Source organism: Neoarius graeffei, chromosome 20, assembly GCF_027579695.1.
Source record: "Neoarius graeffei isolate fNeoGra1 chromosome 20, fNeoGra1.pri, whole genome shotgun sequence".
In the NCBI taxonomy this organism is placed as follows: Eukaryota; Metazoa; Chordata; class Actinopteri; order Siluriformes; family Ariidae; genus Neoarius; species Neoarius graeffei.
The window spans coordinates 52,695,683-52,712,073 of NC_083588.1; the positions used below are offsets into that span (position 1 = coordinate 52,695,683).

At 40.8% G+C, this 16,391-nt stretch overlaps 1 protein-coding gene across 3 annotated transcripts in view; it reads left to right on the forward strand.

Moving 5' to 3' along the window:
* Window positions 1–4,564: 4,564 nt before the first annotated feature.
* Window positions 4,565–16,391, forward strand: part of stat3 (signal transducer and activator of transcription 3 (acute-phase response factor)) — a 94,062-nt gene continuing 82,235 nt past the window's right edge. For 2 of the 3 annotated variants that reach the window (XM_060901973.1, XM_060901974.1), the window contains exon 1: window positions 16,276–16,358. In XM_060901973.1, coding sequence (XP_060757956.1) covers window positions 16,302–16,358 — 57 coding nt within the window. In that variant the 5' untranslated portion in view covers window positions 16,276–16,301. Of the gene's footprint in view, window positions 4,765–16,275; window positions 16,359–16,391 lie in introns of those variants that run through there. The other variant, XM_060901975.1, reaches the window with a different exon arrangement.

The window sequence follows — 16,391 nt, forward strand, 5'->3', positions numbered from 1 at the left end:
TATATAATGGTGTATAATGACAAGTTATGTTTAGTCGTTTGGTTGGTATCATGACATAAATGTTCTAATTTGTCCTAACAGTGATCTGTGGTTGTTTCTAGATGCATCTGGTTGATTTCTCGTGGAATTCAAAGATATAAGAGGCCAATAGGCCACCTTTGTAGTGTTATGCTGGAGTTTTTTTGTATTATCCAAAGGCCCTGTGATATTCACACCTGTATTTCAGGCTGTCTATAAGAAAGCTAATAAATATAGCTTTCATAGTATAGCTTTTAAATACAGTTTTCACCGCTGATTATTTAATTAAGGTACAACTTTCTTTAATAACACACTAAATCAGAAATGAGTGGACTCTTAGAAAACTTTACAGATACTAAGCAGAATATGTTTAATGGAAACCATGATGCCAATTCCTATTTTCAGCAAGGAAGAAGCTTCGATGGTTTGTATGGGACACTCACTAAGAAAGACTGTCTGGGTTGAACTAACTCATGGCTTAGGCCAAATACTTGTACCTTACACTCTCAGAAATAAAGTTTCCTTGGATGGTAGCATCAAGGGTATATCTTTTGTACCTGTACGGTGGTATGTAGCTTTTAAGCTTTAAACATCCACTAGGTCCAGTTATGTGTCTTACATTAATGTTAAAGGTGAAAGACGCATATTAAAGATGTACTGTCGATGGTACCGTATAGCAGCTACAAGGAAAAGTACATATCGGTCCCTTATGTTTCAAAGAGTGTACTGGAACATCATTTAGAAATTCATTACCAGCCAAGGGTACACGGATTATGGCTCTGTCACATCCTGTTCCTTCAGTTAATGGAAACTAGGAAGGAACCATCTATTTATTTAAATCTTATCTTGTTCAGTATCTTTACCAGCATAGGTACCGTATTTATCTTAGAGTGGGTGTTTGCATGTGTACACAGTGACAGGAATATATTAGAGGGAAATGAGTGTTTTACTGGGAAATACACCACACTGTAAAAAATGTAACTTGCAAAATTGTTGAGTGAAAAAAGGATTCTAAGTTGAATGAACAAATTTCCCTCTAATTGTTCAAGTAACTAAAAAAAAATAGTTGAGATGCCTTTCCTTCGCCACAAGTTCATAGGAATTGGAAAATTAAGTTAAGTGAACTTATATATTCAAGTGCTGATTGACGCCCCATAACAGATGCCACTGCGCATGCGCACTTCACAAGTTTAAAAGTTTCAATGGTCGGGTGGAGTGAGAAGTCCATGGAAACTGACACGAGACGTTGTATAGGAGTACACTGTAAAAAAAGAATAGCTGAGAATACTTGAAATTTCAAGGCAACAGTCTGCATTAAGAATTTTATGTTTTGCCAATGATGTGCCCATGATAATCCAAACTATGATAAAACTGTTATCTTTATTAAGAATTCTTAATTAAGTCAATTTTCAATTCCTCATTCTGCCAACATAGATTTCTCTTTTTGCTGAACAGTGGCATTCACAGTAGTACAAAAAGGCAATTGAGGTTATCAGACTTTTTTGGGGGGCTTTTTTCACCTTTATTTGGATAGGACAGTGTAGAGAGAGGAAATGAGCAGGAGAGAGGGAGGGATCAGGAAATGACCTTGGGTCGGAATCGAACCCGGGTCCCCGGATTTATGGTATGGCACCTTATCCACCTGAGCCACGACACCATACCCACGACATGGGTTTTAAAAACTTTATTTCAATATTGAAGTTTTGTAATTGTGTAGAACAATGAAAAAAGGCATGTATAGTTTAATGATAAATTGTGATAACCTCAGGGGCATCGTGGCTCAGGTGGATAAGGCGCCATACCATAAATCCGGGGACTCGGGTTCGGTTCCGACCTGAAGTCATTTCCCAATCCCTCCCCGTCTCTCTCCTGCTCATTTCCTGTCTCTACACTGTCCTATCCAAATAGAGGTGAAAAAAAAAAAAAAATTGTGATAACCTCAATTGCCTTTTTGCACTACTGTGAATGCCACTGTTCAGCAAAAAGAGAAATCTATGTTGGCAGAATGAGGAATTGAAAATTGACTTAATTAAGAATTCTTAATAAAGATAACAGTTTTATCATAGTTTGGATTATCATGGGCACATCGTTGGCAAAACATAAAATTCTTAATGCAGACGGTTGCCTTGAAATTTCAAGTATTCTCAACTATTTTTTTTTACAGTGCACTTGTATTTTTCATACAAGCTACATCTGGGACATTGAGAACCAAAACCGGGACATAAATCCCTATCACTCGTGAGGAAGTTGATGAATTGTTTTGATAAATATGGAGACTTTTTGTTTGTGAATGTGAGTCTCTATCATAAAAAGAAAATCACACTTCGGCTTGAAGATATGAAATTTATCTTCTCGTGTTGAAAGACTTGCGTTTTTCAAACAAAATACATCGTGGACCTGAGTGACATATTTAAATAATATTGGGTGACGTTGAGTGGTATATCAGATATACTCCATTCAGCTAGCATGATACTGAACGAGTCGAAGACGAGTAGCTGAATGGAATATATCTGATATACCATGAAAAAAGCCAGCCAATATTATTATTATTATTATCCATCCATTATCTGTAGCCGCTTTATCCTGTTCTACAGGGTCGCAGGCAAGCTGGAGCCTATCCTAGCTGACTATGGGCGAGAGGCGGGGTACACCCTGGACAAGTCACCAGGTCATCACAGGGCTGACACAGAGACAAACAACCATTCACATCTACGGTCAATTTAGAGTCACCAGTTAACCTAACCTGCATGTTTTTGGACCGTGGGGGAAACCGGAGCACACCCACGCGGACACGGGGAGAACATGCAAACTCCATGCAGAAAGGCCCTCGCCGGCCGCTGGGCTCGAACCCAGGACCTTCTTGCTGTGAGGCGACAGGGCTAACCACTACACCACCATGGCACAATTGTCTCATCTCATCTCATTATCTCTAGCCGCTTTATCCTGTTCTACAGGGTCGCAGGCAAGCTGGAGCCTATCCTGGCTGACTACGGGCGAAAGGCGGGGTACACCCTGGACAAGTCGCCAGGTCATCACAGGGCTGACACATAGACACAGACAACCATTCACACTCACATTCACACCTACGGTCAATTTAGAGTCACCAGTTAACCTAACCTGCATGTCTTTGGACTGTGGGGGAAACCGGAGCACCCGGAGGAAACCCACGCGGACACGGGGAGAACATGCAAACTCTGCGCAGAAAGGCCCTCGCCGGCCACGGGGCTCGAACCCTGTGGCCTTCTTGCTGTGAGGCGACAGCGCTAACCACTACACCACCGTGCCGCCCGGCGCGATTGTTATTATTATTATTAGTATACATACTCATTCCTTTCGGGTGTTCAACGCGTCTTTCTCTTTCAAAATTCTCTCAAAATCTTCCATATTTAACTAAGTAAACCTGGCAGCTACTGTATGTTTGCTTACAAATTGTCACAATCTCTCGCTAGCATGGAATTTTTACATCTTCGACGTGTGATGTCATTTTGTCTCGACAACCGTGCAATATCGTAAACCATATTGAACGCTCATTCTCCATTGGGTAGAGTGACGTAACACACGTAGGATAAGCGGTATGCTAACAATATTGCATGCTATCAAACCAAATGAATGAAACCCACGAGAAGGGAATAGAACACGTTTTTATTCCATTGAAAAAGTGTCCTGTATGTGTATTTCACTCTGATGATGTCACTCCCGGTGTTTTCCTGCTCACTAGACACGCATTGTCAAAATAGCGAACCAGCTCAAAATTAAAATTCTTTTGATTAACGTGTTTTGTGTGTGTGTGTGTCCATATGGTAATATAAAGGACATTACACCATCGTGTGAAGATATGAAGTTTCTCTTCTCATGTTGACAATTCGCCTTGTGATCTATCCATTCACCACATGAAGATAGGCTTCATATCTTCGCACAATTATGTTATATCCTCTATTAATTTTTTTTGTAAAAGCATTAATTAGCAGCATTAACAATTATGCCAATGGAAGATCTTGATGAAGATAGTAAAGAGAGAGAGAGAGAGAGAGAGTGTGGGGAGGGGATTGTGCTGATTGTGTAGGCCTTCAATCTCAGTTTATGATTAAATAAAAGTGTTTTTTACATCCAGTAACATTTCATATCACAACAACACATTCTTAGCACTTAATCTTGTTTGTTATTTGACCATCCACAGTTGTTTCTATGCAGCAGTGACCTTCATAAGAATAAATAAGGATTCATAATGCTAAGCTGCCAATATCCCTCACTTTCATTGAGGTAAAGTTGTGATGACGCAAGCACTGCCAGTAATTCAGATGACTTCCAGCCGGGCTGTTCCGGGAACTCAGCCGCGCGCCCTCCGCACTCAGCCTTCAGCAGAGCGAGGTACGGCGGGAGGGAGGAAATTACGGAACAGCCAACCGACTAAGGGCCAAAAACACAGGCGTATACAACCGTGCTGGCTTTCAATCCCGCCTCCTTGACGCCTCTTCGGCGTTCTGATTGGATGTCGTCCCGCCCTCGCGCGGCAATTCCTCAAAGACCTGTCAATCATCGTCGGAACGTTACAGACTACACTGCTGCAGCTACTGTAAAGTTAACAGGAGGCTGGTGTCGGTTAGTTATTCCGTACATACATAGTTCATAACAAATAAATATCAGGGTTGAATACGGTTTATTTGGCAGAATTGTCCGTAGAGAGGAGTCGCAAGACTTTAACAAGTTTTTTCCTCCTCATATTTTGTCAAGTCACATCCATAAAGGGTAAGTAACGACACTCGATAGTCATTTACAAAACCCACCGCTGTTCCGTCAGTCAGTCAGCTTCTTTAACTTAACAGTTTACTTTCTGTAAGAGTTAGAGATACTAAATTATTTACATTTTTACATCCTGACAAATGTTGAAATGTGTTTAAAATCCACTTACCCTTAATTAAAGATTGTACAGTTTATGTAAGCATGTCAAGGTACTTGGACTAATGTAATGCCACTCAATACCGGTGTGTCTGTGTAGCATAAATGCTAATAATTTAAATATCGAAATATAAAATTGTATTACTTTTATTTGATTATATATATCACATAAAAGTAATACAATTTTATATATATAATATATATATATATATATACATACACACACACACACACACAGGAGTGTTTTAAAACGTGTTTCTGTAACTTTTTTTTTATTTCTAGCATTTTATATATAGACTATATACAGTGCAGTGGATACAGATATTAGGGTTTATAATAATAATATAAATGTAATTATAAGTCATATATTATGCAGTGAGATTAAATATCTTAACCCTTTTTTTCTAAGTTTATCCCAAGGTCTATTGTATAGTACTATATATATATATATATATATATATATATATATATATATATATATATATAATCTGAAATATGTTTTACACACGTTTGTTTGTACAGGAAAAACAAACAAAAGGAAAAAACAAGCAAGTGCCATGTCTTTCCCGCCGCATAAATGATACAAGTCTTTATGCCCATGCTATAAGCAGGTAGAAGTGCTCGCCTTTTGTTCTTTTTGGTCTTTCTCACATTTTTTGAGGTTACAGCGGGGTAGTCCCTCATTAAATACCCTCCCATGACGTCACCTCTTCCAGTATTTGGAGTAGCCGAGAGAATCCTTGCTCGTGCACGCGCACACGCGTGCTTGTGTATCGCCCGGTCCCCTTGTGCTCTTCTAAGTGGCCTCAAGTTTCAGGTTTGGTCACTTGACTAGCTTTTTAGGGGACTTTTGGTTTTTTTTTTTACACCAGGTTCTTTAGCATGATTACGTAGAGTGTAGATAAAGGGGATTTTGTTGTTGTTGTTGTTTTAAACAGTCATGCTGCTCTCACATGCTGCACAGTTTCACACAGGTGCGTGTTGTTTTTGGCTCAGCCTTTGGCTGAAACCTATAGAGGCACCTGTCTGTCTGTCTATGTTTAACCGAGTTCGAGCGTATTTAAGAATGTAATTGGCGTGCCAGCCTCTGGTAGCGATTCCAGAGTCGCACAGCTGTGTAAGTGTCATATTATATAACCTCAGCTCACAGTGTAATCCTCCGTGGCTGAGTGCTCTAGAGTGCTGTTCAAGGCAAGGCAAGTTTATTTATATAGCATATTTCATACACAATGGCAGTTCAATGTGCTTTACAGAAGTAAAAACAAAAACAGTAAACAATAGAGAAATAAAATTACATAAAATAATTTTATTTTTATTCAAAAACAATTAAAAGAATTAAAAGAATTAAAAGAAAATAATAAGAATTAAACAATAGTAGAAATAAAATAATAAAATGAAGTAGTAGTTCAAATAGGAGGAGAAAAAAGAAACCAGCAGAATAGAATAAAGAATAAAATAGAATAAAGTTAAAGTAAATTTAAAACATGCAGAGAAAGTAAAGATTATAAAAAATGTAAAGAAGACAATATTAATTATTTAACAGAAAGCATCTGAAAACAGCTTGGTCTTTAACCTAGATTTGAAGCTGCCAACAGCAGGAGCATTTTTAATGTCCTCTGGGAGTTGGTTCCATAGCTGTACTGCATAGTAGCTAAAAGCTGCTTCACCATACTTTGTTTTAACAACTGGTTTTAATAGTAAATTTTTCTGTTTCGATCTGGTAGATCTGATTGGGTTAGGCCGCTGCAACATATCAGAGAGGTAATTGGGCCCTGTACCATTTAGAGATTTGTACACCAGCAGCAATGCTTTAAAGTCAATTCTGTAGCTTACTGGAAGCCAGTGAAGGGACCTTAGAATTGGAGTAATGCGCTCTGTTCTTTTTGTTCGTGTGAGAACCCTCGCCGCTGCATTTTGAACCAGCTGAAGTCGTTTGATGGTCTTTTTTGGCAGGCCTGTGAAAAGGCCATTGCAGTAATCAACCCTACTAGAGATGAAGGCATGTATTAGTTTTTCCAGATCATTTTTTGACACAAGTCCTCTTAGTTTGGAAATGTTTTTTAGGTGATAAAATGCCGTTTTAGTGATTGCTTTCATGTGACTGTCAAAGTTTAGCTCGCTGTCAATGAAAACACCAAGATTTTTAACCATTTCTTTAGTTTTAATCCCTTTTGTGTCAAGAATAGTGGTAATCCTGAGTCTTTCATCTTTTTTTCCAAATAGAATTACTTCTGTTTTATCTGTGTCCAGCTGAAGAAAATTTTGTGACATCCAGCTATTGATTTGATCGATACACTGGTAGAGACATTCAAGGGGGGCATAATCATTAGGTGATAGAGCAAAATAAATTTGGGTGTCATCTGCATAGCAGTGATACAAAATTGAATTTTTATTGATAATTTGCCCAAGTGGGAGCATATAAAGGTTGAAAAGTAATGGTCCAAGAATCGACCCCTGGGGGACACCACAGGTCAAGGACATTGACGTTGAGGAACAATTTCCCAGGGTAACAAAGAAGCTTCTATCTTTTAAGTATGAATTTAACCAGTTGATAACTTTACCAGTCAATCCAACCCAGTGTTCAAGTCGATATAGCAGTATGTTGTGATCAACAGTATCAAAAGCTGCACTGAGGTCCAGTAATACCAGGTCCGATGTTTTGCCTGCATCAGTATTAAGACGTATGTCATTTATAACTTTAATCAGCGCTGTTTCAGTGCTATGATTGGCACGAAATCCTGACTGAAAATTATCAAAATGGCTGTTTGATATCAAGAAGGCAGTTAATTGATTGAAGACAATTTTTTCAAGGATTTTCCCGATGAACGATAAATTTGATATTGGCCTGTAGTTATTTAATACTGAAGGATCCAGGTTATTTTTTTTAAGTAGGGGCTTTTTTTAGGGACACAGGAACAACGCCAGTCTCCAGGGATGTATTTATAATTTGAAGCACATCTGTAATTATAAGATGAAGAACAGACTTGCTGTTCAGGATAGGGACTGATTTTTCAGCTTGAATCCCGGCGTCGACGTATTTCTGAGCGAGCTGTTTTTTTCTATTTATGTCCCATCGTTTCTATCTCTCAATCAGACAAAGAAAGAAAGCACAACTTTATTCATCACACACTTGTGAAATTTCCCCTCTGCATTTAGCCCATCTGAAGCAGTGAACACACACGTGCGCAATGAGCACACACACATACCCAGAGCAGTGGGCAGCCATGCCAACAGTACCTGGGAGTTCGGTGCCTCGCTCAAGGGCACCTCAGCCCAAGGCCGTCCCATATTAACCTAACCTGCATGTCTTTGGATTGTGGGGGAAACCGGAGGAAACCCACGCAATGCAAACACCACACAGAAAGGCCCTCGCCAGCCGCTGGGTTCGAACCCAGAACCTTCTTGCTGTGAGGCGACCGTGCTAACCACTACACCACCGTGCCGCCCACAAAGTCAAAGCCCAACAAAGGCTGAGCTCAGACTTGCACAGGATTCTGGTTAATTCAAGTGCAGCAGTATTGTTTTGTTATGTCCAGTCTCTGACAGCCTGATCTAGCTGTTGTTAAAATTGTGTGTGATTATGTGTGTATTTATCATAAATCGAACGCCATGTCAAAGAACTGTGAAGCAAGGCTTAAGGGCTTTGGATTTGGGCGTCTGGGTTTGGTGACACAAATATGAACTTGCGACTTCATTCCAGGGATTAATTTACATAATAAGCAGGAGTGAAATGGATGAGTAATACAACAGAACTGTGACACGACACAGATCAATCAGTGGTGGGTTTCATAAAAGCCTCTTAATGCAAAGAGCATCTTAACTAGGAGAGAGTATTCAGATCAGACTCACTCTCTCTCTCTCACACACACACACACACACACACACACACACACACACGGTGCAGTTGGCAACTAAAGACATAACCTGGTGTCTATGCGTGGGCCAATCAGGTTTCATGCCAGGGCTAGTTTTTTTATTTTAATTTTTAAATTTTTTAAGTTAATAGTCTCCCAGGATCAGGATCAGATGACATGATATTTTTGTCTTTCACGACAGTCACCGTGTCCGATTGGACAATCATAGCGCTATAAAATATTGCCGTGTTTTTGATCAGGAGACTGGCAACACTACAGGTTTGACCCCGGCCAGTCATCGTTCGTGTCCTTGTGTGTCGTCGGGGAGGAGGGACAAGAAATTGTCAATCATGGCTGTTGTAGGAGCTGTCACTCCAGGCAAGAAAATCCAAAAATTTTGACATGCTAAACTTTTTGTCAGGGTGTTGTGGGCCGTCCCAGATGCCACATCGCTGTTCTTTTGATCGTCATGCTACAAGGCCTGTTCGTCTTTCCCTACATTCATGTTCTATCCCAGTGCTGAAAATTTCTCTGCCGTGACAAAATCAAGCTGAATTATAACTTGACTTTCATTGGAAACCTACCCGCACCTCAATGCTGAAGCTATAATTAATGCGACATCCTGAATCCCACCACCTGCCATCTGTCTCTCAGTTGAATGTTTTACTAGGCGTTTCGATTATCAGATACGGATGATCTTTTGTAAATCGGGAAACGTTGACCAAAATACACCGACGTTACTGTTTTACTTGGTGCATGCACTCATCTCACAGTTAAATATATTGAGAGAAAATATAAACACTACTCAGACTCGAATAAGAGCTTTTAAATGTGATGTGAGAACACTGCAGCTCATCATAATTATTATATATTATATTATATTATATTAGCTGTCATTTCTTTAGCACTCGGTTTAGTTTCAACCAAAGCACAGTAGCCCATTGGAGCTTTAGGATCAGGATAGGTTTGTGACTTTTTCCACCAATCAGAATTGTTTCTGAAGCTCCTAGTTGTAATTATGACCTGAAAGGATGTTTTAGGTTGGATTGTGTGTGTATTTATCATAAATCGAACGCATTCTCAAAGAACTGGGAAGCGAACCTTAAAGGCTTAAAGGGCATATCACGGGTAAATTCAGGAGCAAGATCAGTGTAATTCTCCTATTTTATATTAAACTTTGGTAAAATATCTGTCACATTTTGCGCAATTTTTTTTACCTTGCACAATACCAGAAAAATTCAGTTGAAATCGAGCCATTTGAGGCGGATTGGTCCGCCTCTGAAAAAACTTGCCATTTGGATTTCCTGGCAAACATTGATTTTCGTGATGTCGCTTGCGGGACGCCTCCCTCTGAATCCTACGTCAGCGCTGGTTTGTTTATGAGAAAACGACCTGGTGGTTTTCTGCAAATTTCTTCAACGTTATCGCGTAATTATTAAAATGGTTAACAGATGTATCGTAGGAGGGTGTAGCAACACCAATCTTGATGGGATTAGTACTCATCGTTTTCCAAAAGACCGGACAGTGAGAGAGAAACGGGAGCGCTTGGTCTACACAGGCTGTGCACTGAAACCGTGCAAAACCCTCCCAGCCTGCTGGCGCTTCCGCAGATAACGTCACAAATCTGGCTCCAGACTCCCTTGGGATTTTTCCAGACGCGTTTTATTTTTTTCTGCTGTAGACAGATGGCCTTGTGCAAAATTACCCTTCTGGATGAGTGTGTAAAGGGACATACTTTCATATTTTAAAAAAAAACGAAATTGTTCCAGAATATGCACTTTAAAGGAACAGTCCACCGTACTTCCATAATGAAATATGCTCTTATCTGAATTGAGACGAGCTGCTCCGTACCTCTCCGAGCTTTGCGCGACCTCCCAGTCAGTCAGACGCAGTCAGACGCGCTGTCACTCCTGTTAGCAATTAGGGATGTTAACCGATGACCGGTTGACCGATGGTTGACCGAATCAACGTCAACCGGTTAAATTTTTTTTTGGTTGTCGGTTAAAAAAAAAAAAAATCAATCGTTTTGAAGCTGCCGATTTTGGAGCGGAGAACCTGGAATTCCGTGTTGTAAACGCTTGGGGCATGCCATGCGGTGTAAGGACGACAGCTGACAAATCAGAAACACCCATTCAGTCATGTCCTGCCCTCCTGCCACAGTTAAAGACAGCTGACAAATCAGAAACACCCATTCAGTCATGTCCCGCCCAGCTGCCACTCGGCGAAAGAAAAGTGTAGACACAGGCTTTTTAGCTTACAAATTACTATTCTGTTTTTTTTTAAAATTATTATTAGAAGGCACATCGAGTTTAGTCCTGCCTTGGCCAGTGCATTCTGAAAGTATGTTTCGGTCTGTAGCCAACAATGCAAGTTATTGCAGATCATATCTCTCCACACAAACTAAAGGCGCAGATGCCGACTTTTTTTTGAATCGCGCAGATCCGTTTTTTTTGGGGGGGGGGGCGTTGGAGTGTCTGATTGTAATTTCAAGGTGGATTCTGTATTAAAATTACTAAATAGGCGGGTGCCGTTGCAGTCCATGAGGCGTGGGGGAGGAGGGCAGTGGATCGGGGGGCTGCGCGCGTTTGCGCGGAAGCAGCGCAATCAGATTATTAAACTGTACATTAAATTTTGCGCGGCTTAGGCGCGGGCGTGTGCGGCTTTCTGATTTGCTGTTTTCTTCTCGTGCTTGTACTTCCTGTGTTTCGTGGACTGTGGCGGCATTTGCTTATATGCAGAATTTGCTTTGATGAACTTGTGGTCGGACGCTCCAACGCCCCCCCCCCTTGGGAAAGGAAGGTCGGATCTGCGCAATTTAACCGTGGAGAGGGCGGCATCCGCCAAAAGGTGCGCCGTTTGCATCCCTGTAATAATTCCAATTCTAGAATTTTAAACTCGTAGGTTAACCGACTTTAACCGGCTAATGAGGCTCGGTGGTCGGCCAAGATTTTTTTTAGTTTTCGCCATCCCTATTAGCAATGTAGCTAGGCTCAGTATGGCCAATGGTATTTTTGGGGGCTGTAGTTAGATGCGACCAAACTCTTCCGCGTTTTTCCTGTTTACATAGGTTTATATGACCAGTGATATGAAACAAGTTCAGTTACACAAATTGAAACGTAGCGATTTTCTATGCTATGGAAAGTCCGCACTATAATGACAGGCGTACTAACACCTTCTGCACGCTTCGGCAGCGCATTGATACGGAGCTCAGATATCAATGCGCTGCCGAAGCGCGCAGAAGGTGTTAGTACGCCTGTCATTATAGTGCGCACTTTCCATAGCATAGAAAATCGCTACGTTTCAATTTGTGTAACTGAACTTTTTTCATACCACTGGTCATATAAACCTATGTAAACAGGAAAAACGTGGAAGAGTTTGGTCGCATCTAACTACAGCCCCAAAAAATACCGTTGGCCATACTGAGCCTAGCTACATTGCTAACAGGAGTGACAGCGCGTCTGACTGGGAGGTCGCGCAAAGCTCGGAGAGGTACGGATCAGCTCGTCTCAATTCAGATAAGAGCATATTTCATTATGGAAGTACGGTGGACTGTTCCTTTAAGGGCTTTGGATTTGGGCGTTTGGGTTTGGTGGCGTAAATATGAACTTGAGACTTCATTCCAGGGATTAATTTACATAATAAGCAAAAGTGAAATGGATGAGTAATACGACAGAACTGTGACACGACACAGATCAATCAGTGGTGGGTTTCCCAAAAGCCTCTTAATGCAAAGAGCATCTTAACTAGGAGAGAGTGTTCAGATCAGACTCCGACACACACACATTTAAGACTTTTGAACATTTACATGCGTAACGTGTGAACTTTGCCTATATTTTCATTTCTCTTCCTTGTTTATTTTGGCACCGTAACAGTGAAGAGCAGTTAAATTTTTTTCAGCGTGTGTTTTTCATTGCATGATAATTACTGTCCTGCAGTATGAGGAAATGCTTATGCGGATAGGTGGCTTCAAAACACTTTAATTGTCAAAGCTATAATTTTAGTTGCACCACTGGATGCCCCAGTATGTATGCCCTGAATATAAATTCATACAGACAAGTGACAAAGGAAAGGGGAAAAACTGGTGTTATGCTGTATTGAAGGACATTATTTATTTTGCTATTTATTTATTTATTTATTTATTTATTTATTTTTTTAAACAGAGACTGATCACTTTTGTCCTATCCCAGTAGCTGTGGTCTCTTCCGGGATGACTCCGCCCACACCCACAGGGCCCTGAGGCTCACTGAATGCTTTGATGAGAATTTAAACCATATGCTGTGTTCTTTGCAGTTACCAGATCTTGGCCTAATCAGATGTTTGGGGGAGATTTTTGAGCGATGCGTTCGATAGCGTGCTCCACCGCATCCTCAAAAGACCAGCTGAAGGGAAATCTTTCAGAAAATTTCGATTATTATCGGAACAGCTTCAGAGACTTGTAGCATCAATGCCAAGGTGGTCATTCATGTTAGCTTTTCCTTTAATTTGTCACCTGTTTGGCTTTATGATGACGTCATCGAGATTTGGTTTTTCTCATTATTGATATGATTTTATTGTCATTATATGACAGCTTCATTCGCAGTAATTAGAAATGTATTATTACGTAACATGTTTTGAAGAATGAAATGCCTTTTTTCCCCCAAGTATCCATACAAGGCCATAACACACCCAGATTCCTTTGATTCAAGCTGTACCAGAATAGTATAGGAGTTTGAGAATAGCGTGAGCCTCCGGGAGGCGGTTTGATCACGTTAAGCTCTGCAAACAGTAAAGGAGAAAACAAAACACTCTGAAGTCATTTCAGTATTTTAGATGACTGCGTGTGTTGATGAACACTACCGAAAGAACATCATGTACTTCTCACATCTGAGTGGTAGTACAAGGCCCTGTCAGCAGATATTAATCTGTAACACACTAATAATTCAGAGCATTCAGCCGATTCACTGGTAGATTAAGATTGTTAAAAACATTTCCTTTGTGCCAGATCTTTGGAATGTAAAAAAAAAAGTTCATTAGCTTTCCTAAACGTATTCTATGGCAGGGGCGTAGCTAAGATTTTTCAAAGGGGGGGTGTCACACACTGACTGGCAGCCTGAGTACATACCCGCAGGTTTGTAAATGCAAAAAATACATTGAATACATTTGAGAAAATAACATGGTCTTTGCATCATTCTTTCATCTCACGTTGCGAGCTGTTGAGATGTCGGACAACGATTAGGCCAAATCAGCTTTATCCGGCAGTGTATGGGTAGCGGCTCGACATCTTACCCTAGACAACCGATGCAGATCTCTCTGTTCTTGTTGTCTTGCTGCTCATCGGGCAAAATGTTTCGAAGTAAAAGGCGTCGTGGCTGACAAATGGCAAAGATGTCAATGATCTTGTCAGTGTCGATTGCTCTGTCATCGTGTCTGTTCATCATCGCCAGTCCCAACTATGAAAAGTATGTAACAAAAAATAATTACCATTGCTAGTTTTAGGTAGCTTAGAAACCGGCTCTTTCATGATTGCTGTTTCTTCCACGTTTTCTTGATGCTGCGTTCTAGAAACGCCACTAAAACTTAGCTTCGAAGCCACAAAATGCAACTTTGACGGAAAAAAAATATATAATAAATCGCTTACCTGTCTTCACGTCGAAAGGAGGAAAGTTTCGCTTGTTTTGACATGGCAAATTATTAACACAAAAGGAAATACTTGTAATTTGCAACTAAAAAGACTGCAGCTACACTGGCAGCTTGACCATGCTTTCCATTGTGATCGTGTTGCGCTTGCGCAGAACTGGGTTTTTGTGCCCAAACCACAGGAAGTCCATACAAGGTTATAGAAACCCTAATGAGGCTGAGGTGACAATCTAATTGAAAAAAAAAAGTTAGAAAAATTACAGTGGGCGCTTTTTCTAATATTCTTATCCGGCTATTGAAAAAATGTATGGTCCGACAAAGGGGGGGGAGTCACGGGCACCCCAGGACCCCCCCCGTCCTAGCTACGCCCCTGCACGGTACTTTGTAACAGGATCATTTCCCAACATGCACCATAAAGCCGAAAGATTGCGTATCATTAGCAGTCACAATCACGTTTTCCCGACTTTACTGTCATAATAACCTCCATTCTTCCTACTAGACTTTGGAGTGTAGCTGTGATCATTCAGCTGAAAGAACGTTAGTAAGATCAAACGACTCAGCTGATGTTGAGTGAGGAGGTCTGAGGTGCAGTCGGCGTTTCAGTTCATCCCAAAGGTCTTCAGTGCAGAAGGACACTCCAGTTGTTAAACCTTGGTCTTTATAGAGCTCGCTTTGTGCACAGGAGCATTGTCATGCTGGAACATTTAGGGCTCTTTGTACGCTGTAGTATACAAAGACATCTTCTGAAATGGCCAAAGTTTGGGTGTGATGGTCAGGTGTCCGTAAACTTTTGGATCTAGTGTACGTGCAGCCTTTAGAGAGGTGTTTATTGATTTTGCCAGCATGTTTTATTCTCCTTGAAGAGAAAACTGATAGCATATCAGTACAAAGTTCTTCTGAACGATCACCTTTATCTTTTATCCTCTGACGAAACGTTTTTATCTTGATGGGCGTAATCTGTTCAAGGATGATCAGGGCATGAAGGTTTACTGGAATGGTTTGATAAGGATGAAAACGATGTATTGTACACAACAGTCTTTCGCAGTCACCATTTCTGGATCTTCCTGTCAACCCAGGTTGAACACCTGTTGGAGGCTTTGGAGTGATGTGTTTGCAGCATTATTAAAGCCCTAACCTAATGAAATAACCCCATTTACCTGTCACTGAGGTTGCTGTGGTAGCTGGCGGTGGCCCGGCACCTTACTGAAACACGGTGTGTGTGTGTGTGTGTGTGTGTGTGTGTGTGTGTGTGTGTGTGTGTGTGTGTGTGTTTTTTCTTTCTGTAATTTGTTGAACCCAGTTGTACACAGTAAAATCCGCAGTGTTGAATTAACACCCAGAGTGTTTGCGGCATTATTAAAGCCCTAACCTAATGAAATAACCCCATTTACCTGTCACTGAGGTTGCTGTGGTAGCTGGCGGTGGCCCGGCACCTTACTGAAACACGGTGTGTGTGTGTGTGTGTGTGTTTTTTCTTTCTGTAATTTGTTGAACCCAGTTGTACACAGTAAAATCCGCAGTGTTGAATTAACACCCAGAGTGTTGATTTAATGCCGTACTGTGTTTATATATGTCCAATTGGACACAAATGAACTGAAAGTGTTACTTCAACACTGGGGAATTTGCTGTGTATGTGCTGAGCATGTGTTTTAATCTGTTTTGAATCAGCACTAACGCGCTCGATATAAGAGGAACACAGTGAAATATTTAGTTCATGGCTGCTTTGAGTTCAGTTTTTTTTTTTCTTTTTCCCCGAACTGAAAATGTAGAGCTTCCTATGGTCTGATATTACATAACCTCAATCTTAGCCTCAGTCAGGGTGCCGCGCCTCGTATATAAACCATGCTGTGACTTCTGAGAGAGAGAGAGAGAGAGAGAGAGAGAACAAAGCCCTAGGTGTAGTTTGTAAGTTATGTCATGGCTCTTACGTTTGCAATTGCGCAGGAATTCTCCCGAAACATAACAAAAACTACGGTAAGGTTTTAATGGTTGTATTTAGGGTTTTTT